This window comes from Pongo abelii, chromosome 6 (genome assembly GCF_028885655.2).
Source record: "Pongo abelii isolate AG06213 chromosome 6, NHGRI_mPonAbe1-v2.0_pri, whole genome shotgun sequence".
In the NCBI taxonomy this organism is placed as follows: Eukaryota; Metazoa; Chordata; class Mammalia; order Primates; family Hominidae; genus Pongo; species Pongo abelii.
In genome coordinates, this window is record NC_071991.2 from 6,567,340 (window position 1) to 6,591,228 (window position 23,889).

The 23,889-nt window shown below is 47.2% G+C and overlaps 1 protein-coding gene across 5 annotated transcripts in view; it reads left to right on the forward strand.

The window, feature by feature from the left end:
- Positions 1–23,889, forward strand: part of USP42 (ubiquitin specific peptidase 42) — a 76,780-nt gene that overhangs the window by 8,643 nt on the left and 44,248 nt on the right. Inside the window, exons 1-3 of one of the 5 annotated variants that reach the window (XM_054560129.2) lie at positions 11,047–11,193; positions 17,282–17,531; positions 21,421–21,621. In XM_054560129.2, the coding sequence (XP_054416104.1) occupies positions 17,291–17,531; positions 21,421–21,621 (442 nt within the window). In that variant the 5' untranslated portion in view covers positions 11,047–11,193; positions 17,282–17,290. Of the gene's footprint in view, positions 1–11,046; positions 11,194–17,281; positions 17,532–21,420; positions 21,622–22,915; positions 23,040–23,889 lie in introns of those variants that run through there. The other 4 variants (XM_024250007.3, XM_054560130.2, XM_054560131.2 and 1 more) reach the window with 4 other exon arrangements.

The window sequence follows — 23,889 nt, forward strand, 5'->3', positions numbered from 1 at the left end:
CCTCTCTCTTTTCTCTTTTTTCTTTCTTTCTCCTTGCTTCCCTCCTTCCCTCCTTCCCTCACCCCTCCCCTCTCCTTTCCTTACCTCTTTCTTCCTTTCTCTCTCTTTTTCTCTTCCTCTCCCTCTTTCTCTCCCCCTCTCTTCTTTACTTTTTTGTGGTAGAATATGGTAGGTACTTCTTTTGAATGTATTTTGTGACCAATCTATTTTTCACTGTTTATATATTTTCTTCTTTGTTTGTTTCACAGTGGTTGTAAAATCTGTAAGAGTTAAAAGGCCTTGTTCATGTTTGCTCTCAGGGTTTCAGAAAAAGGAGGATCAACTACAAGGTTATTTTGTTTTTTTAACATGGAGTCTCACTCTGTGACCCAGGCTGGAGTGCATGGCGCGGTGGGGGCTCACTGCAACCTCCACCTCCCGGGTTCAAGTGATTCTCCTGCCTCAGCCTCCTGAGTAGCTGGTGCGTGCCACCACACCCAGCTAATTTTTTTTTGTATTTCTAGTAGAGACGGGGTTTCCCCATGTTGGTCAGTCTGGTCTTGAACTCCTGACCTCGTGATCCACCTGCCTCAGCCTCCCGAAGTGCTGGGATTACAGGCATGAGCCACCACTCCCGGCCTGTTGTTTTTAAGACAGGGTCTTGCTTTGTCACCGAGGCTGGAGTGCCATCGTGCCATAATAGCTCACTGGAGCCTTGACCTCCTGGGCTCAAGCGATCCTCCCACCTCAGCCTCCTGAGTAGCTGGGACTACAGGCATGCACCAGCACACCTGGCTAATTTTTTATTTTTTGTAGAGTCAGGGTCTCCCTATATTGCCCAGGCTGGTCTTGAACTCTTAGCCTCAAGTGATCCTCCTTCCTCGGCCTCCTAAAGTGCTGGGATTACAGGCATGAGCCACTAAGCCCAGCCTGAGAGATTCTAAACACAACTCCATTCTGCTGTGGATGTAGAAGATCTCCAGAGAATGGCGTGGGTAGCGGTGGAATTAAGCTGGTGCTAGATGACTCCTTGCGGATTATGTTTGCAGTAGTTCATTGTCATCTATGATGGTTCATCCAGTTTTTGCAGGGGTCAGACTGGTAAATTAAATGAGCAGATGATGGAGACACCAGCCTTGCATCCTTTACCCCCCTGAGCATGGCACTATTCTCTGCCATTTTCTCCCATCAACCCCCACTCTTAGCCCCACCAACTTACTCTTTTGGCCAGAGAGGGCAGTTTCAGGGCTTCCACTTGTTCCACTTGGGTTTTTTTTTTCTTTTCTTTTCTTTTTTTTTTTCTGTCGCCCAGGCTGGAGTACAGTGGCGCAATCTCAGCTCATTGCAACCTCCGCCTCCCAGGGTCAAGCAATTCTCCTGCCTCAGCCTCCCGAGCAGCTGGAATTACAGGCGCTTGCCACCATACCTGGCTAATTTTTGAATTTTTAGTAGAGATGGGGCTTCGCCATGTGGGCCAGGCTGGTCTTGAACTCCTGACCTCAAGGGATCTGCCTGTCTGGGCCTCCCAAAGTGCTAGCATTCTAGATGTGAGCCACCGCACCCAGCCCCACTTGGCTTTCTCTACTACAATAGCTCTTAAGCTACAAGTCAAGGAACCAATTGCTAAGTAGGACTATTTGAGTATCACATTTGGGAACCAGGGAAATGACCACTGTGGGCTCAGTGAACCCAGTGAGGAATGTGGGTCAGGACCAAAGGTATTAACTTGATCCCCTAGCAATAAGGGAACCCTGATGGTGCTTTAGATCTGCATTAACTTGGACTCTGTAAGGAAAAGCCTGGAAATATCTGAGTAGACCCCTATTCCCCAGCATATAATTACTGAGTAAATTAAATGGCCAGAGGGGCCGGGTGTTGTGGCTCACGCCTGTAATCCCAGCACTTTGGGAGGTCGAGGCAGGCAGATCACAAAGTCAGGAGTTTGAGACCAGCCTGGCCAACACAGTGAAACCCCGTGTCTACTAAAAATACAAAAAATTAGCTGGGCGTGGTGGCGGGCACCTGTAATCCCAGCTACTTGGGAAGCTGAGGCAGGAGAATCACTTGAATCTGGGAAGTGGAGGTTGCAACGAGCCGAGATTGCGCCACTGTACTCCAGCCTGGGCAACAGTGCAAGACTCTGTCTAAAAAACAAAAAAAATGGCCAGAGGTCTCTTTGGGGCAGGACTTGGAAAATCCCTACTGTGTACACTTGCATGGATCTGGCTTCTCCTTTACTGGATGGGTATTTCGATTTTTGTTTTTGAGACAGGGTCTCACTGTTACCCAGGCTGCGGTGGTGCCGTCACAGCTCACTGCAGCCTACACCTCCCAGGCTCAAGCAATCCTCCTGCCTCAGCCTCCTGAGTAACTGGGACCACAGGTGCTACCACACTTGGCTATTTTTTTATTTTTTTATTTTTGTAGAGATAGAGTCTTACTGTGCTCAGGTTGGTCTCGAATTCCTAGATTCAAATCATCCATCTGCCCCAGCTTCCCAAGCATTGGGATTCCAGGTCTGAGCCACCATGCCCAGCCTGGATGCATGTTTTGGAATTGAGAACTGGCTCAGGTGGGGGAATCTGGGCAGATGTTTGTGTTTTTCTGCTGAGAGAGCTAACCTCAGTCTTCTACACAACCAGGTTTTTATAGACATATAGGTATATCTGGTCAGGCGTGGTAGCTCACGCCTGTAATCCCAGCACTTTGGGAGGCTGCGGTGGGCGGATCACTTGAGGCCAGGAATTCGAGATCAGCTTATTACTTGGTGCCAGTAAGAACACTGGGAGTATTCTCCAAAGCAGTGTCTCCCCAAGGGAAAGTGACATGAGGGTTTTATGGGGTGATGAAAAGGGGAGATGGGTGCATCATTGCATGGAGAGGAGGGATCCCAATGGTGCAGATGCAGTGAGTCATCCTGCCAGCCCATAGGTTGCATGTGATGGGAATGAAGCTATAACTTCTCCCGGAATGGATACTTCAGCATGGTCATGCGGAGAGTTCACTCAGGTTCATCCGTACGTTGTTGGGGTCTGTCAGGAGCTGGTTTAAACTAACAAGGTGACTGCATTCCATCCAAGATTTGGGGAAGAACAGGTGCAGAGCAGGAGGCTGTAAAACAGGCTGATTTCGCAAGTTGATTAAATTCCTATAATCCCTGGAGATCCTCCTTGTCTGCTTACAATGATATATATTGTGCTTTTGTTGACAGCCTGTCTTGCCCTGTGTTCTGTTAACCATTTCCTTGGATCCCTGCAAGTCAGTGCCTCCCATCTGCTACTCTGACTTGCTGCTCACTGTAGCAATCATGCCCACCTTCTGCTGCGTAAGCACTGCTACCCAGTCTCTGACATTCCAGGATGCCATCATTTTCTTTCTTTCTTTCTTTTCTTTCTTTTTTTTTTTGAGACAGAGTCTTCCTCTGTCGTCTATGCTGAAGTGCCATGGCATGATCTCGGCTCCTGGGTTCAAGTGATTCTCTTGCCTCAGCCTCCCAAGTAGCTGTGACTACAGGCACACGCCACCATGCCTGGCTAATTTTGTATGTTTAGTACAGAGGGGCTCCTATCATCCTCTTTGCTACCAGACAGCCCAGTTCTGTAACAGCATCTCCTGTTGTTAGCCCTGGCTTATAGATGACAGCCACCTCGGGGTACCACTTTTCCAACACAGCTGATGCTGTCTCTGCCCTCCGTGGTCCTGGTAAAACAGTGTTTTCCAGGCCTTGTGATGGAATGTCACAGCTGGTGGCACACATTTTAGCATGTCCTCTTCCCTGAGAGTAGCACTCGCTTCCTCCAGTATCTACCATGGAGTCCATGGCATCTAAAATTTTTTTGTTTGGAGACAGGCTCATGCACTGTTGCCCTGAAGACAGAGCACAGGCTGAAGTGTGCCGTTGCATGATCATAGCTCACTGCAGCCTCCAATTCCTGGCCTCAAGTGATCCTCCCACTTTAGTCTCCCAAAGTGTTGTGATTACAAGCATAAGCCACTGCGCCCAGCCATGTGGGTTCTTTTTCTTTTCTTTTCTTTCTTTTTTTTTTTTTTTTTTGAGATGGAGTCTCACTCTGTTGCCAGGCTGGAGGGGGCTGTGACACAATCTTGTCTCACTGCAACCTTCGACTCCCTGGTTTAAGCGATTCTCCTGCCTCAGCCTCCCTGGGATTACAGGCACACACCACTACCCCCAGCTAAGTTTTGTATTTTTAGTAGAGACGGGTTTCACCATGTTGGCCAGGATGGTCTTGATCTTCTGACCTTGTGATCCGCCCGCCTTGACCTCCCCAAGTGCCGGGATTACAGGCGTGAGCCACCGCGCCCAGCCCATGTAGCTTATTTCTATTGTCAAATACCAGTCCCATGGTGTATCAGAAACTGCCCACCCAGTATCCTTGACAAAGTGTGAGATCTGTATTAAAGGAAAGTGCCCACATATCTATAAACTCTCTCTTATCTGCTCCCCACCCCTCACCCCTTGATCTAGGCCCTGTAGTGTCCATTCCCGGGTTTATTTTCAGTTTCTGCTGGTGTATATTAGCCTGGTCTTGCAGTTCCTTCAATTTATGATTCCACTCCTCCCTTAGCAGGCCTGATGGGACCTGATCTTGGTGATTTATCTGGTGGCCAGGGGGATACAGGAACAGAAAGAATGCATTGTTTTCTTTTTTTGTTTTTCTTGAGACGGAGTCTCACTCTATCTGTCGCCCAGGCTGGAATGCAGCGGCGTGATCTCAGCTCACTGCAACCTCTGCCTCCCGGGTTCGAACGATTCTCCTGCCTCAGCCTTTTGAGTAGCTGGGATGTGCACCACCACGCCTGGCTAATTTTTGTATTTTTAAGTAGAGACGGGGTTTCACCATGTTGGCCAGGCTGGTCTTGAACTCCTGATTTCAAGTGATCTGTCTGCCTCGGCCTCTAAGAGTGCTGGGATTACAGGCATGAGCCACCACACTCTGCCAAGAATACATTGTCTTGTAGGGTACCTACCTCACTTGAGGTGTCTGCATAGTCTTTGGGTTGGTGGTACCATTCTTGAGCAAAGAGTTCAGAGGAGCTTGAAGTTCTACAGACATTAGAGTCCTGTCCTTTGTCTCAGGGTCTCACTCCTTCCTTATCAGAGTCCTGACTTTGGTGTTAGAGACTGATTGTAGCTGAAAATTCAACCTTTTCTAATGTTCTGCTCCTTTTAGGTTAAGTCATATGCCTGGTTTTCAGGACTGTCTGCCCTCTGATTATAGATGACAGACTGCTGAGGAGGCTCTGCTCTCTGGCTTTCTCACTTTATATTACTGACTAATTGCCTGGAACCCCATTGTTCCCTCTTTTTTTTTTTTTTTTTTTTTAAAAGACAGAGTCTCGCTCTGTTGCCCAGGCTGGAGTGCAGTGGCATGATCTCAGCTCATTGCAACCTCTGCCTCCCAGGTTCGAGAGATTCTCCTGCCTTAGCCTTCCCAGTAGCTGGGACTACAGGCACCCACCACCACGCCGGGCTGATTTTTTGTATTTTTAGTACAGATGGGGTTTCACCGTGTTAGCCAGGATTGTCTCAATCTCCTGACCTTGTGATCTGCCCACCTCAGCCTCCCCAAGTTCTGGGATTACAGGCATGAGCCACCGCGCCTGGCCAATTTTTGTATTTTTAGTAGAGATGGGGTTCAGTATGTTGGGCAGGCTGGTCTCGAACTCCTGACCGCAGGTGATCCACCTGCCTCAGCCTCCCAGAGTGTTAGGATTACAGGCATGAGCCACCGCACCTGGCCCATTTATCCCTCTTTAAAGGATCTGTTATTACCATCCGGGCACAGTGGCTCATGCCTGTAATCCCAGCATTTTGGGAGGCCAAGGCAGGCAGATCATTTGAGGTCAGGAGTTCAAGAGCAGCCTTGCCAACATGGTGAAACCCCGTCTCTACTAAAAATACAAAAATTATCTGGGCATTGTGGTGGGTGCCTATAATTCCAGCTACCTGGGAGGCTGAGGCAGGAGAATCACTTGAACCTGGGAGGTGGAGGTTGCAGTTAGCCAAGATCACACCACTGCAGTCCGGTCTGGGTGACAGAACGAGACTCCCTCTCAAAAAAAAAAAAAAAAAAAAAAAAAAAAATCTGTTACTACCAAATTTCACAAGTCTATTTATTATTATTATTATTATTATTATTTTAATTTTTGGTAGAGACTGGGTCTCACTATGTTGCCCAGGCTGGTCTTGAACTCCTGGCCTCAAGCGATCTTCCGGCCTCAGCCTCCTAAAGTGCTGGGATTACAGGTGTGAGTCACCACATCTGGCCCAATTTCACAGTTCTAATGACTACTTCTCCTATATCCTCAAAAACCAGAGAGATTGAATAAGCCCACACATCCCCTTCTACTCATATCCAGCCCTAACTAGACCCCTTAGATGGGCGTCTGATACTGTTGCCCAGCTGTGAGTGTCCCATCCATTGCCTGGATATTTATTTTTTTATTTTTTTATGTTTTTTTTTGTATGGAGTTTCACTTTTGTTGCCCAGGCTGGAGTGCAATGGCATGGTCTCAGCTCATTGCAACCTCCACCTCCTCGGTTCAAGCGATTCTCTTGCCTCAGCCTCCCGAGTAGCTGGGATTACAGGCGCTTGTGACCATGCCCGGCTAATTTTTGTATTTTTAGTAGAGACGGGGTTTCACCATGTTGGCCAGGCTTGTCTCGAACTCCTGACCTCAGGTTATCTGCTCATCTCAGCCTCTCAAAGTGCTGGGATTACAGGCGGGAGCCACTGTGCCTGGCGCCTGGACATTTTTACACTCTGTTTCTTAGGGACTTTTCTTGGTATCCACTGTCTTTTTTTTTTTTTTTTTTTTTGAGACGGGACTCTCGCTCTGTTGCCCCAGGCTGTAGTGCAGTGGTGCAAGCCCACCTCCCAGGTTCCAGCAATTCTCCTGCCTCAGCCTCCTGAGTAGCTGGGATTATAGGCGCGCGCTACGACGTTCGGCTAATTTTTTGTATTTTTAGAAGAGAGGGGGTTTCACCATGTTGGTCACGCTGGTCTCGAACTCCTGACCTCAAGTGATCTGCCTGCCTTAGCCTCCCAAAGGGCTGGGACTATAGGTGTGTGCCACCGAGCCTGGCCGGTACTCACTGTCTTAAACCAGGATATCTAGAAGTGGGGCTTGAGACAGAATTTAGGTGCATATGATTTAGGTGCAATTTGGCCTTGAGGGGAGCGCTCTAGGGAGGAAAGTAATGAAAGGAAAAGGCAGTGAAAGGAGTGGAGCAACAATATTGTCTCAGTGGGAGATGAGTCTCCCCTTCAGCTAAGAACAGCTTCAGGAGAAGAGGCAGCTGTGAGTTATAAGCAGCAAACACCACAGCAGTGGGGAAGGGATGGGAGCATGCGCCAGTAGGGAGGACCTGGGTGGGGCATTAACAGTGCCCACTGCGGGCTCCCTAAGTCTGGAGGTCCTCAGAAAATAAAATCCACCCCTCTTTGACACCTATGGTTCCATTATCCTGTGATCCTTCAGACTTGGGGGTGGGGCACTTGGAATCAGTTTGCATCTTGCATAAAAACCATTTCGGTAAAGGAAAGAGGTTAAGTAATTTTTGTGGGTCACACAGCTTATAAGAACAGAGGAAAAGTGACTTCTTCTCCAGGCAGCATTCACTCTAGATTACACTCTGATCTGGAGGAGAACAAGGTTTTGGGGCCAGTTTATCATCTCAGCCAAGGCCCCAGCTGTTTGTAGGCAGGGATGTCTTCATATGCTTTGTGACTTCTCCATTAATGTTGCCAGTTTGCTAGAGTAAGTGGTACTAGTTCCTTAGAGGAAAAGGGTCTCTATGTTTGCTTTGATGGCATGGGGCAAGGTAGGGGGGAGGTGTAACCCCCCATCCCCTCCAACCTTAGAGCCTGTTCTGGGTAGACAATGCCAAGAGATGATTTAAAAAGAACTCCTTTTCTGACTGGGCGCAGTGGGTCATGCCTGCAATCCCAGCACTTTGGGAGGCTGAGGAGGGCAGATCACTTAAGGCCAGGAGTTCAGGACCAGCCTGGCCAACATGGTGAAACCCCATCTCTACTAAAACTACACACACAAAAAAAAAATTAGCTGGGTATAGTGGTGTGTGCTTGTAGTCCCTGAGGCAGAAGAATTGCTTGAACCTGGGAAGTGGAAGTTGCAGTGAGCTGGGATTGTTCTAGGAGACAGGGTGACATTCCACCTTAATTCAAAAAAAAATTCCTTTTCTATTTAAGTTGCTCAGGCAGTCTCCTAAGATTTTTTTTTTTTTTTTTTTTTTTTTTTGAGACAGACAGAGTCTCACTCTGTTGCCCAGGCTGGAGTGCAGTGTCGCAATCTCGGCTTACTGCAACCTCTGCCTCCCGGGTTCAAGCGATTCTCCTGCCTCAGCCTCCCAGTAGCTGGGATTACAGGTGCCCGCCACCACACCCAACTGATTTTTGTATTTTTAGTAGAGATGGAGTTTCAGCATATTGGCCAGGCTGGTCTCCAACTCCTGATCTTGTGATCTGCCCGCCTCGGCCTCCCAAAGTGCTGGGATTACAGGCGTGAGCCACCATGCCCAGCCTCTACTAAGATTTAAGGCGCTGCCTGGAGGGGCCAGTTTGTCAACAGCATGAAACGGAAAATGAAGCTGGGCTGGTGTGGTGGCTCATGCCTGCAATCCCAGCACTTTGGGAAGTCCAAGCAGAGGATCCCTTGAGTCCAGGGGTTCACAACCAACCTGGGCAACACAGCAAGAGCCCGTCTCTAAAAAAATAAAGATTAGCCAGGCGTGGTGGGCTGTGCCTGTGGGGACACACTGTGGGCTGCACGGAAGAGGCAGCATGGGTGGGCTTTCTACAAGCAGATGTAGTAGTGGGGTGGGGCTGGGTACTGGAATTGAGGAGTGTGTTATGGTTGAAACACATAAAAGAGGAAAGGGAACTTGGAGTTTCCGACACCAAGCTAGGGAATTTAGACTTCGCTGTGAGCCATAGAATGCTCAGAGTGGGGGAGTCAAGTGATATGACGGTTTTTGGAAGACCACCCAAGCCACTGTAGGGTGGGGAGTGCAGCAACAGAGAAGAGACTGTTGAGATGGAATTGTTGAGCGAAGAAAGGCTGACTCAGGGAGGGTCAGGACAGCAGCCCCTGGGGAGGCCAGGTAAACATGAGTTGGTGTAAAGGGTTAGATCACGAAGGGAGGGAAAGAGGCAGTGAGAGAGGAAAGGTCTGGTGAACACAGGAGAATACCAGGTCCTTAATCAATGCAGGGAGAAGCAGGGTCATGGTGGAGGAGAGATGCAGAGATGAACTAGCTCTGTTAGGCCTCGAAGTGGAGACAGCCAATAAATGATTGGAAGTGTGGATCTGGCACTCTGGAGCAACAGCTGGTCCAGTTGTCTCCTAAGCCTGTACAATGCTAGGATTTGAGATAAAATCTGGACGGGGTGAACAGGGGTCTATCCCCTTCGGAGCCAGGTTTAAAATTCCACACCTGAGGTCAGGAGTTCGAGACCGGCCTGACCAACATGGTGAAACTCTGTCTCTACTAAATACAAAAAATCAGCCGGGCGTGGTGGCGGGCATCTGTAATCCCAGGTACTTGGGAGGCTGAAGCAGGAGGCACGCTTGAAACTGGGAGGCAGAGGTTGCAGTGAGCTGAGATCACACCATTGCACTCCAGCCTGGACCACAAGAGCAAACTCCGTCTCAAAAAAAAAAAAAAAGAAAAAGAAAATCCCTTTCTGTAACTCAGTGTGTGAGTCTGACGGACAGTGGCGCACCGGTGGGGTCAGGCGTATTTGAAGGCTGCATGAGGTCTTGGGCGGTGGCTCCGGAGTATAATCCCAGCGCTTTGGGAGGCTGAGGTGGGAGAATCGCTTGATCTCAGAAGTTGGAAACCAGCTTGGGCAACATAGCGAGACCCCCGTCTCTACAAAAAAAAAAAAAAAAAGCTTAAAAAATTAGTCGGGTGCAGCGGCTCACGCCTGTAATCCCAACACTTTGGGAGGCCACGGACGGAGGGCTGCTTAAGCCCAGGAATCTTAGACCTACCCGGGCAACAGTAAGACCTCCGTCCCTACAAAACAAAACTCCACACCAAAAACAAACAAAAACCCTAAAATTAAGTGGGCGTGGTGGCGCCCGTCTGTAGCCCCAGCTGCTACGGAGGCTAAGACAGGAGCATCGCTTGAGCCTGGGAGGTGGCAGCTGCAGTGAGCTAGGTCCTGAAATTGCACTCCAGCCTGGGCTACAGAACCTGTTTCTTTTCTTTTCCTTTTGAGACAGAGTCTCGCTCTGTCGCCCAGGCTGGAGGGCTGGAGTGCAGAGGCGCGATCTCGGCTCACTGCAACCTCCGCCTCCCGGGTTCAAGCAATTCTCCTTCCTCAGCTTCCCGAGTAGCTGGGATTACAGGCGCGCGCCACCACGCCCGGCGAATTTTTTGTATTTTTAGTAGAGACAGGGTTTCGCCATGCCGGCCAGGGTGGTCTCGAACTCCTGACCTCGTGATCCGCCCGCCTCGGCCTCCCACAATGCTGGGATTACGGCGTGAGCCACCGCGCCCGGCCCAGACCTTGTTTCTAAGAAACAAAAAAATAAAGGCTGCGTCCGCTAGGCCAAGGGAGACGCAAGATAGTTGCAGAGGGCGAAGCCCACGAAGCGGAGGATTTCTCGGAGCCGAGTCCGTTTTCGGGCGACGGGGATCCCAGACTCCTGCGTCCCCAGGAGCCCCCCTTCTGGAAACGCATCTGGGGTCAAGCACAGGACGAGGGGAAGGCCCAAAGTCCTCCGCCCGCCGCACGCCGTCTGGCTCTGCCCAGGGGAGTACTGGGCGGAAGGAGCCCTTTTCCGGCGCGCAGACGCGCGGCCAGCCCAGCCAATCAGCGCGCTCCCTCTGCCAGCCCGACCGGCGCTCTGGTGACGCGCGACGCCGGTCTTCGCCCACGGCTCTTGGGCGACGGCCCCTCCCACACTCGCCGCGCTCGTTAGCTGCGCGCCGCGCTTCTTGTGCGACGGCCCCTGGGCGGCGGCGCGTTCGGGCGCGGCCCTGGCGCGCCCCCTGGCGGCCCGGAGGGGCGCGGCGGGCGCGGCGCTGACCCGGAGGCGGCGGCGGCGGTGCCCGGATGGAGGCACGTCATTGTCCCCCGCCGGGCGGCTGGGCTGTGTGCGGCGGCGGCGGCGGCGGCGGCGGCGGCCGAGGGGGATGGAGCGAGCGCCGAGCCGGGTCAGGTAAGCTCCCGCCTCCTTCCCGCCCACCGCAGGCCGGCATGGGGCCCGCGCAGCGGCCCGCTCGCCTGGGCCACCGCTGGCTTGGCCGCCCCTCAGCCGGCGCGGCCCGCCGGGGGCTGGCGCGGCCCCTCGCCCGCCTCCCCCTACACAGCCGCGGGCCGCCCGGGACCCCGCCGCGCTGGGGGCTGCGGCGCCACCGCCCGCCCGGGCCAGGCCGCTGGGGAGGGGGCGGCGGCCGCGGCGGGCGGGCGCCGGGGTAGCCGGGCTGCGCGGGGAGGCCGGGCCCCCCCTGGTTGCCATGGACACTGCGCTCCCACCCCCACCCGGCCCCAGCCCGCCCCCTCGGCCCGGGGGCCGGGCAGGCAGGCGGGAGGCTCGGGGCGGCCGGGGTGGGCGTGTGCTGGCCGCTGACCGCCGAGCCCGGCGTCCCCGGCCCGCCCGCCGCCCCCCGCGTGGCTGCCACCTCCCGCCCCGGAGCCCCCTCAGAGCCCCGGGCCGGCCTCCCCGCCCCCACTGCATCCCTAACAGAGGCAAACTTTTCCCACCTTGGGCGCCCCCTCCCCAGGCCTGGCCACCTGGCTGTTCTGCGGAGAGTCCGAGGTGCCCACGCCGGGCGGAGCGGCCACCCCGAAGGGAGAGGAGAAGCCGGGTGGCGCGTCCCCAAAAACATGTGTGCCTCCCTAGCGTTTTTTATCTTCAGGGCAGGAAGAGCCAGCTTACCTGGAACGGGGGATCCGTTGCAGATGTTGGAAATGAAAATTGGACGGGACAAGTGTTCCTATCTAGGACTTTAACCCCTCTAACATGCATGCAGCGGAGATGACTTTTGTTAATGACTCTTAGGAGGCCGTGGGGTCACTTGTTTATGGGAAAACATGTTGGTTATGTAAAGTCAATACCCTGACAGCAAAACTGTTTGAGAAACTAGTTAACGCCTCCTTTTCAAGGTAACCACAGAATCCTAGGTTCTCATTTTGGTGGCCTCAAAACGTTTCGAAGAGTTGTACATTTTAAACCTAATTATTTTTACTATGTCACTCATTCAAATTGCCTAGGGGATGTGAATGATCAGTTTCACTTATTTGTTTTAAATTAGGGTCAGTTTCACTTTCTTTTCTGTGTCTTTGAATCAAGTCTACAGTAAGTATTTGGTTTATAAAGTTTAAGGCCAGTCGTTTGGTTTACTTAAGTATAGTTAAGACGAAGGTTTTGTCTTTTTAAAGTGTGTGTGTTTTCTCTTATAATGGAAATGCTACAAGAACGTGGATTACATTGTTTACGAAGAAGCGGAGTGTAACAGTTTCTCTTTAAACGTGTTGATATTATTACCTCAATGTATGTAGAGTGCTGCAGTGTCTAAATAGTGAAACTCTACAAATGAAAAAAGAATAATGCATTCTAGCATTTGATAACAAGGGAGACATACCATATAAGAGACTGGGAATTTTAGGGCTTTGAGTAAAAGACTAGTATTTAAAGCAAAGGAAACACTTGTGAAGTCTCATTCCTCCACACAGATCCAACCTCGATTCATGTTCATGTTTTTTTGAGGCAAGATCTCCCTCTGCTGCCTAGGCTGGAGTGCAGTGGCGCAGTTGTAGCTCACTGTAGCCTCAATCTGCTGAGCTCCAGCAGTCCTCCCACCTCAGCCTCCTAAGTAGGTAGGACTACAGGCACATGCCACCACACCCAGCTAATTTTTTTTTTTTTTTTTTCTTAAAGAGACAGGGTCTCACTGTTGCCCAGGCTGGTCTGCAACTCCTGGGCTCAAGCCATCCTCCTGCCTTGGCTTCCCAAAGTGTTGGGATTACAGGTTTGGGCCACCATGCCCCACCTGTAGGTTGTTGTTGTTTTTAATGCTCTTGTAACTTTTATATATCATCAGAAGCTGTTGCTTAAAAGTTCTGATATTTGTAACAGTAATATTTAGAAGCTTTACTGAAAGTGAGGAACATGCAAGCATATGAATCTTAAGTCCTACATAACATCGTTTAGCTTCAAGAAAGGTTATGTGTGTAGCAGATGGAGTTTAGTTTGATGCCTGATGGTTTTAGGTCAAGACTTCATTGGCTGAATATACAAATGAAGGCGAATGGATAGGTTTGGTTGGTTTTTCCACAATTACAATGCTATATGGTTAACGATGACTTGAATTGTGCTTTCCTTAAATTTTTTTTCACTTAAGAGGCTTTTGTCCCTTTTAAAAGGTAATTGGAGCAAGTAAAATGGTTTTATTTGGTCATTTGTTAGTGATTGTTCTGAAGGTATGTTTATCCCCTGAAAATTAAGGTTTTTGTTGCTGTTTAGTGTTTCTGTAAATAAGGTTGGATTAACCTTTTTTTATATTTCTTATAACTCTATTTGGGCTTTCTTCTTCCTTTTCTTTGTTTTTTTTTTTGAGATGGAGTTTCACTCGTTGCCCAGGCTGGAGGGCAATGGCGCGATCTTGGCTCACTGCAACCTCTGCCTCCCGGGTTCAAGCGATTCTCCTGCCTCAGCTTCCCGAGTAGCTGGGATTACAGGCATGCGCCACCACGCCTGGCTAATTTTGTATTTTTAGTAGAGACGGGGTTTCTCCATGTTGGTCAGGCTGGTCTTGAACTCCTGACTTCAGGTGATCTGCCTGCCTCGGCCTCCCAAAGTGCTAGGATTACAGGTGTGAGCACCCGCGCCCGGCCTCTTCTTTCTTTTCTTCCTGCATTTTTTTATTCTGTCCCCACACTGTTTCATAATTTCTTTTAACTATTAGATGAGGAAAAATGTAAACTGTATTTGGAGGATAAGGCTCAAGCTTTCTTCCTGATTGAGGGTCAGCTACCTTTGATTGATTTAAAATTTCAATTCAGTTTTTTTCTTAGTTCGTTGAAATTGACAAACATCTTTTCTATTTCTACTTGAGTTCAGAAACTTTAAGATTGTATTTTTTTGGGTGATAATCTTACCCTAGTTAAAAATTACGCCAGCCTGGCCAACATAGTGAAACCCTGCTCCACTAAAAATACAAAAATTAGCTGGGTGTGGTGGCACGCACCTGTAGTCCCAGCTACTCGGGAGGCTGAGGCAGGAGAATCGCTTGAAGCCTGGAGGTGAGAAGGTTGCAGTGAGCTGTGACGGCGCCATTGCATTCCAGCCTGGGTGACAGAGCTAGACTTTGTCTCAAAACATAACAAAACAAACAAAAAAATTACAAACAACAGAATTGATGCTTTTAAAAAACAAATTTGGCCAGGCTCTGTGGCTCATGCCTGTAATTCCAGCATTTTGGGAGGCAGAGGCAGGAGGATCATTTGAGGCCAGGAGTTCAAGACCAGCCTGGGCAACATAGTGAGACCCTGTCTCTACAAAAAAGAAAAACCCCAGAAAGTTATTGTGAGCAGCCAGTTTGGAAAGTACATGGGTATTTTATTGTCCCTACTTCATAGCATGGGTAGTACTTTTTTGTACTTTTACAGTATCCTTTTCTTTTAAAGACAGAGTCTCACTCTGTCGCCAGGCTGGAGTGCAGTGGCGCGATCTCACCTCACTGCAACCTCTGCCTCCCGGGTTCAAGCGATTCTCCTGCCTCAGCCTCCCGAGTAGCTGGGATTACAGACATGCGCCACCATGCCCAGCTAATTTTTGTATTTTTGGTAGAGACAGGGTTCCACCATGTTGGTCAGGATGGTCTCAATCTCCTGACCCTCGTGATCCACCCACCTTGGCCTCCCAAAGTGCTGGGATTACAGGTGTGAGCCACTGCGCCCAGCCTCAGTATTTTTAAAAACAAATTTTAAAGGCTATTTCTACTCCAGAGTTTTTTAAGGATCAAATGATATACTGTATGTTAATCATTCAGCACAAGCTGGTGCTAAAAGCAAACGCTAGTTGTTTTCTGTTTCCGGACTTTGTTCATTAAGTTGTTCTCCACATGTATGGAAAGCTTTTTCTACACCAGCTCAGAGGATGTGAATAAGAACATGGTAGAGAACAGCAAGTAAAACAGCTGTGGAGTAGATGCCAGCACGCTACCGTAGAAATCAGCACAGGGTGCTGTGGGGGCCTTGAGGAGGGGTTTCTAACCCAGTCTTGGGGGAATGGTGATGTCAAGGAAAGTGTCCCAGAGGAAGTAAATTCTAAAGTGAGAAGCGGAAGTGTGAACTGGCTGGAGGTGGAAGGATGGAAAAGAGTCGGAGAAAAGAACAGCATGCGCAGAGCCCAGAGAGAGCAGGGACCAAAAAAAAAAAAAAAAGACTTCAGCATGGTGGGAACGTGACAGAGAGGGTGTTTGGAGAGGTTATTAGGTCAGACAATGCCAAGTCCAGGCATTAAGATGTTGTGCTGTGGGGCAGTTGGGCCACTCCTGAAAGGTGTTCTTTCTTCCTTTCTTTTTCTTTCTTTCTTTTTTTGAGGCAGAGTCTCGCTCTGTCACCCAGTCTGGAGTGCAGTGGCATGATCTCGGCTCACTGCAATCTCTGCCTCCTGGGTTCAAGCAATTTTCCCTGCCTGAGCCTCCCAAGTAGCTGGGAATACAGGCCTGATTAATTTTTGTATTTTTAGTAGAGATGGGGTTTCCCCATGTTGGCCAGGCTGGTCTCGAACTCCTGGACTCAAGTAATTCACCCACCTTGGCCTCCCAAAGTGCTGGGATTACAGGGGTGTGAGCCACTGTGCCCCGCCCGGCCTTTTTTTTTTTTTTTTTTGAGACTTAGTCTTGCTCTGTCACCAAGGCTGGATGTCAGTGGCACGTTCTTGGCCCACTGCAACTTCTGTCTCCCAGGTTCAAGCGATTTTCCTGACTCAGCCTCTCGAGTAGTTGAGATTACAGGCACGTGCCACCACGCCCTGCTAATTTTTGTATTTTTAGTAGAGATGAGGTTTCACCATGTTGGCCAGACTGGTCTCAAACGCCTGACCTCAGGTGATTCACCTGCCTTGGCCTCCCAAAATGCTGGGATTACAGGTGTGCACCACCATGCCTGGCTAATTTTTGTTTCTCGTAGAGACAAGGTTTCACCATGTTGGCCAGGCTGGTCTCAAACTCCTGACCTCAAGCGATCTGCCCACCTTGGCCTCCCAAGGTGCTGGAATTATAGGCATGAGCCACCGTGCCTGGCCTTCTAAAAGGTTTTCTACACAGCAGTGGCATGTCTAGATGTGGCTGCTGTTGGGTGATTTCAGAAATATCCCTAAAAGCATTCTGTTGACAAGGTGGCATAACCAGACGGAGGCCTGGCTGGGAACGCTGGACCTGGCTCTCAGTCCCAGTTCCTGACTGGTTGCTTCATTTTATAGGCCCTGGGGATTCTGTCTGATCTCTCATAGGTTCCTTATGAAGATTGAGTTAATGTATGTCCAGCAGTTGATGCAATGCCCAATACATAGAAAATGCTCAATTAGTGGTAGCCCTAATATTTTAAAATAGGACTCAGAGAGAAAATTATAATCAAGTCCTTTCGTAACAGGTATTTGTGTTCGAGTTTGATGTCATTAATTGCTTACGGGTTTTATTTAAAAAGTCATACATTCTATATAAATGAGCCTCTTCAGAAAAATGGTTTGTTTTAAAGGTGAGATCTCTATAATTATAATTTTAAAAAATGTAATGTATTTCACTTGGTGCCATTTGCACTTTAAGCACAAAATTAAGTCTAGATTTTCTCTGTGTAGTTGATGCTTTTCTCTGAGGAATTATACTCAAATTGAAGATTTAGTCAAATATACTACTGTGTATAATTTTTCTAGTTTTAAGCAGTAGAGAAGGAAAATATAGGTAGTTAGTAAATAAACAGAATTGAAAATTGAAATGCCTAATTATAAACTGAAATGCCAGACTTTTAGGGGGCATGAAATGAAATGAGAAGTTCTTTTAATCAAATACTTCACTGAAGATTTTAAAATAAAGATTGTTGACATTCAGATTATCATGATGCTAAATGTCCCAAGGAGATTATTACAAAAATGTTAGAAAGTACTATTGTTTTTATATTTGGGTGATGTGTTTGAAAATAACTTTAAAATGGCTGGAATGATTTTCCAAGATCTAATAGTAGGGTAAGGAGATTGCTTTTCTCACGTGATGAAACAAATACATACTTTTCATCTTTTGCAGAGCTGAACAATGACCATAGTTGACAAAGCTTCTGAATCTTCAGACCCATCATCCTATCAGAATCAGCCTGGCAGCTCTGAGGCAGTCTCACCTGGAGACATGGATGCAGGTTCTGCCAGCTGGGGTGCTGTGTCTTCATTGAGTGATGTGTCAAATCACACACTTTCTTTAGGACCGGTACCTGGCGCTGTAGTTTATTCGAGTCCATCTGTACCTGATAAATCAAAACCATCACCACAGAAGGATCAAGGTACTGTTTTTCCAGAGAGAATTACCGCCAGAAACTCTTGTGTAAATGCTGCTGGGGCTTGGTGGTTTCAGAGAGGGGCTTATTTTGCAAGCCATGAGGCCACCTGAGTGGCCAGCAGAGTTGCATTACTTGATGGGCTTTGTTTTCCTGTTACTTGTTCGTGATTGACTGACAACAGGGTAGATTGTTCTTTCTTAGTTACTAGAATATTATTAGTTTCTTTTATTCCAATTTTTTTTTTTTTGAGACGGAGTCTTGCTCTGTCGCCCAGGCTGGAGTGCAGTGGTGCGATCTTGACTCACTGCAAGCTCTGCCTCCCGAGTTCAGGACATTTTCCTGCCTCAGCCTCCAGAGTAGCTGGGACTACGGGCACCTGCCACCACGCCAGGCTGATTTTTTTGTGTGTGTGTTTTTAGTAGAGACGGGGGTTCACCATGTTAGCCAGGATGGTCTCGATCTCCTGACCTCGTGATCCACCCGCCTCGGCCTCCCAAAGTGCTGGGATTACAGGCGTGAGCCACCACACCACGCCCTTTTATTCCAATTTTTTTTTAAGAATAAACTTTATCTTGGTGAGAACTGAGATGGGCAAGCATTACATTAACTTGTTAACCAGTAGTTATTCTACTTCCCTAAGTAGATGACTTTTACAAATTTAAAGATGTTTTGTAAAATGGTTGTCTTTTGACAAATGAGCTTTACCCAGTTTTTTTTGTTTTTGTTTTTATTTTTTTCCTGGCAGTTAAAAATCATTCATAGTAATAAAGCTCTTTGAAAGAGAGCAGATAGGCTGGGCACGGTGGCTCCGCCTGTAATCCCAGCACTTTCGGAGGCCAAGGCAGGCGGATCACCTGAGGTCAGGAGTTTGAGGCCAGTCTGGCCAATATGGTGAAACCCCGTCTTCACTAAAAATACAAAAATTAGCTGGGCATGGTGGTGTGTGCCTGTAATCCCAGCTACTTGGGAGGCTGAGGCAGGAGAATCGCATGAACCTGGGAGGCAGAGGTTGCAGTGAGCCCAAGATTGCACCATTGCATTTCAACCTGGGCAACAGAGTGAGACTCTGTCTCAAAAAGAAAAAAGAAAAAAAAAAGAGAGAGAGCATGTAACACAAATGTTACATTTGTTATAATGATACAAATGTGGTTACATTTGTTAAAACTCATCCAGATAAATGAGACAGTAACACTTCAAGTTGGTACTTTAAGACTTTTGCATTTGAGGACATGAAGCTTTGAAATACAATAGAATTTCCTAGTTAGATTGTTGTTTGGCTTAGAGCATGCAGCCCAGACAGCTTTGAATGCAGCCCAACACAAATCCGTAAACTTTCTTAAAACATTGAGTTTTTTTTGCGATTTTTTTTTTTTTTTTTTAAGGTCATTAGCTGTTGTTAGTGTTAGCGTATTTTACGTGTGGCCCAAGACAATTCTTCTTCCAGTGTGGCCCAGGGAAGCCAAAAGATTGGACACCCCCTGGCTTCGAGTAGTTTGATCGCCATGTTGTTTTGAGTCCTTTTAGTAAGTTTCTTTTTTGTTTTTTTTGAGACAGAGTCTTGCTCTGTCGCCCATTCTGGAATGCAGTGGCGCGATCTCGGCTCACTGCAATCTCTGCCTGCTGGGTTCAAGCAGTTCTCCTGCCTCAGCCTCCCGAGTAGCTGGGACTACAGGTGCACGCCACCATGCCCAGCTAAATTTTTGTATTTTTAGTAGAGACGGGGTTTCACCATGCTGGCTAGGCTGGTTTCAAACTTATAATCCACCTGCCTTGGCCTCCCAAAGTGCTGGGATTACAGGTGTGGGCCACTGCGCCCGGAAAACAGTAAGTTTCATATTGTGATGTGGGGGTGGGTGTTGCAGTTTGGCTTGCTGAAGGTGTTTTGGGTAGGGGGAAGTTTATATCATGAAACACAACCTAATCGAATGTTGCACATGGAGGTGGAAAGTCCTTCGGCTTCTCTCCGGCAGCACTTTCCCACAGGACCTCTTTCTCCACGGCCTTCAACCTCCTGTCATGTTGCTGGGGCTTCTCTCTCTTCTTAGGACTTAACTCACATCTCCCCACTCCCCCCCTTTTCTGGGGCTCTCATCTCATTCTCCACAGAATCCTTTCTCTTGTCCTAATTTTGCTCTCCTTTCCCCACCAAGCTGTAGCCTGCCTATGCCTGCCTAAATAACCACTAATAACTCTCTTCAAATGGAGAATGATTCTACATGGCATCTCAGCCTTTTGTTTTTGTTTTTTTTGAGACGGAGTCTCTCTCTGTCGCCCAGGCTGGAGTGTAGTGGTGCAATCTCGGCTCACTGCAACCTCTGCGTCCCGGGTTCACGCCATTCTCCTGCCTCAGCCTCCTGAGTAGCTGGGACTACAGGTGCCCGCCACCACGCCTGGCTAATTTTTTGTATTTTTAGTGGAGACAGGGTTTCACTGTGTTAGCCTGAATGGTCTCAATCTCCTGACCTCGTGATCCACCGGCCTTGGCCTCCCAAAGTGCTGGGATTACAGGCATGAGCCACTGTGCCCGGCCCAATCTCAGCCTTCTGGTAGAGCACTGGGGGACTGCCAAAGCCTTTGAAAAATTAGTCTTGCCATTGATGATTTTCAGCTTTCCTAAATAAGTTGTTTATTGAGCTTCAGCTTGAGTTCCATTATCATACTTAGTTATTAGTAATCTGTTGAAAATCTTCAAAATTTTTAGGTCACAGGTAGTCTACTCACAAGTGTGTACAGTGGTGCCTGATAGCCTGAGTTCAAAACCTGCTTCCTTAGTGGTAAAATGGGAATGACATCAGTACCAACCATTAGAATTGCAACCATTTGGCCTAGTAAGGGCTCCCTACATGAGATAATAAGGATGGCAGTGATGGTGGTACTGAATTAGCATCCGTGGCAGATGTTACAAGGAATCAAATTTATCTCATTTTTTCTATTGATTGTGTTATTTATTTTTTAAATGTTCAAAGTGGACATAAAAGAGTAATTATAATGAACTCTCATGTAGCCATCAACCAGCTTTGACATTTGTCAACTTATGGCCAGTGATACCAGCACCTACTTACCTCCCCACGACATTATCTCAAATCCAATACTTCATCTTTCACTTGTATTTTAGTGTACACATCTAAAGAGTTTTTTCTAAAATTCAAAAATGTATTTATATGAAAAAGTCATTCAGTGTTCATATTTCTCTGGTGGTTGTTTTATGTATATATAAAATATATATACACAAAATACGTGTGTGTGTATATATATGTGTATATATGTATTTTTTTTTTTTTGAGACGGAGTCTCTCGCTCTGTCTCCCAGGCTAGAGTGCAGTGGCGCTATCTCAGCTCACTGCAAGCGCCGCCTCCCGGGTTCACGCCATTCTTCTGCCTTAGCCTCCCTAGTAGCTAGGACTACAGGTACCCGCCACCATGCCCGGCTAATTTTTTGTATTTTTAGTAGAGACTGGGTTTCACCGTGTTAGCCAGGATGGTCTCGATCTCCTGACCTCGTAATTGTCCGCCTTGGCCTCCCAAAGGGCTGGGATTACAGGCGTGAGCCACTGTGCCCAGCCCTATGTATATATTTTTTTAAGCAGTTGTTCAGAGCAACATCCAAATGAAGTGTACACTTTGCATTTGGTAGATATTTCTCTCAAGTTTCTTTTAATCTGTAACCCTCTCCCCTTTCTGTCCTTGCAGTTTGTTTATTGGAGAAACCAGATCATTGAAAATTTCTCATGTTCTGGTTTCTGTCTTTTAAAATGTCCCTCTTCCCCTTGTATTTCAGGTAGGCTGGTCATGAGATTTCGGATCTTGAAAAGATTGAGGTTTGACCAGGTGTTACTATTTATTTAGCTTCAGTATGCAAAGCTTGGTTTCTGACTCTTTCTTATTTTTCTAGCCCTAGGTGATGGCATCGCTCCTCCACAGAAAGTTCTTTTCCCATCTGAGAAGATTTGTCTTAAGTGGCAACAAACTCATAGAGTTGGAGCTGGGCTCCAGAATTTGGGCAATACCTGTTTTGCCAATGCAGCACTGCAGTGTTTAACCTACACACCACCTCTCGCCAATTACATGCTATCACATGAACACTCCAAAACATGTAAGTGTTCTGTGTTGTGTTTGTAGTATTGTAGTATGCCAACCTACTTTCATTTTTTCCTCTGAAATGAAAGTGAAGAATTAAGCCAAGAGTGCTATGATTACTAAGAAGTTGGTTTATTTTTTTAGAAACCAAGGAGGAGGACTCAGGATTGGGATTCAGGTTGCATGAAAAACATTTTGCACCTAATTAGACCTGTGAAGGTATTTAACAAGAAACATTTTATCAGCTTTTGGCATTTCTGAACTCCTTGTTGGTTTTTACACTTACTAAAAAAAAGTGACAGAAATATCTGACATTAGCTGGGCTCACACCTGTAATCCCAGCACTTTGAGAGACTGAGGAGAAAGGATCACTCGAGCCCAAGAGTTGGAGACCAACCTGGACAACATAGTGAGACCCTATCTCTACTAAAAATAAAAATAAAAATTAGTCTAGCATGGCAGCACACACCTCTAGTCCCAACATACTCAGGAGGGTGAGGCAGGAAGGTCACCTGAGTCTAGAAGGTTGAGACTGCAGTGAGCTGTGATTGCAGTGCTGTACTTCAGCCTAGGCAACAGAAAGAGACCCTGTCTCAAAAAAAAAAAAGTCTGATGCCAGCAACTTGGGACAGGGGACAGGTGGGATTAAGAAATCCTGCCTCTCCTGGCATTTATACCATGTTGGAAGGCTTGACTTATTTACATGCTTATAAGCCTTAGAGGAGAGGGACTCTCTTGCCACTGCCCCTAACCTCCTGGAATTCAGACTAGACTTTCCCTTTAGCATTTGAGAACCTCATCTTCAACCTACATGGCAGGAAATCAGTTAAAGCTTATTAAAATATCTTTAATTAGATGGAAGCCAACTCAGTGGTTGACTATGAACCTTCAGAATTTGGAACATCCGTTTTTGAGGTTTTGGCCTTCTCCATATGATGTAAATATCCTTCATTCTTTATAAATGCAGTCTCCCTGTTCTTTGATCTAAATTAATGGCTCAGATTCATGAGTGTATGTTCTGGTGCTATTAGTTACTACGATTAAAAAAAAAAAATCCTTGGTTTCTTTTTGAATAGTTTTTTACTTAATGGAGAATTTAAATTGGTTCTTTTAAAACTGATTTTTTTTTTCCCCTCCAAAGAGTCAAGTAATGCTTGTAAAGAATTTGGAAAGTACAGAAAAACTTAAAGAAACCAAAGAAAAATCACCTAGAATCTCACCACCTACCTAGAGGTGTTTGTTATGCCAGAATTAACGTTCTGTTTGCCCTGATTTTCTCCCTTTCTAAGGCCATAATTCATTCCCCACAGACAGCTTTCCTATCACTTTTGCGCTTAATGAAAGTAGGGTGTGGATGAAAACCCAGCACTAGCACCTGGACAGCAAGAGAGAGGACCAAGACAAAATTCAGAAGCTCCCGGTGTCCAGAATTAGGTGCCTATCTTTTATGCTACTGGTAGTTTTTGTGCTTGCTTCCTCCCTCCCTTTCTTCCTCCCTCTCTTTCTCTCTTTCTTTTCCCAGCTTTATTGAAGTATAATTGATATATACCAAATTACACATATTTAAAATACATAATTTGATGCATTTTGACATTTGTATACACCCATGGAACTAGTATCAAGATTAAGATAATGAACATGTTCATCACCCTCAAAAGTTCCCCAATTCCCCTTTGAAATCACCCTTTCCATCCTTTCCCCACCCTCCTGCCTGGCAACCACTGATCTGCTTTCCGTCACTGTAGATGAATTAGTTTAGATTTTCTAGAATGTTGCTTATGTGGAATTGTACAGTATATATTCTCGTATTATCCTGTTTCCTTCACTCAGCATAATTCCTTCAACATTATTCCATTTGTGCCATGTAGCATCACTTCATTGTATTGTTGAGTAGGATTCCATTTTATGGCTAGATCACAATTTGTTTCTCCATTTGTCTATTGATGGGCATCTGGGTCATTTTTCACTTTGTGCTGTTACAAATTAAGCTGCTATGAACATTAGCAAACAAGCCTTTGTTAGGACATGTTTTCATTTCTCTTAGGTAAATATCTAGGAGTAAAATGGCTTGGTCCTGGGGTGGGTGTGTAGTTTAACATTTTAAGAGACTTCCAAACTTTCCAGAAGGGATTGCAGTGTTTTATAGTCCCACCACTGGTGAATGAAGCTTCCATTTGCTCCACATCCTTCCCTATACTTGGTGTGGTCAGTCTTCTTCAGTTTTAGCCATCTCCATAGGTGTGTAATGTGGTAGTATTTTGTTGTGGTTTTAATTTATACTTTC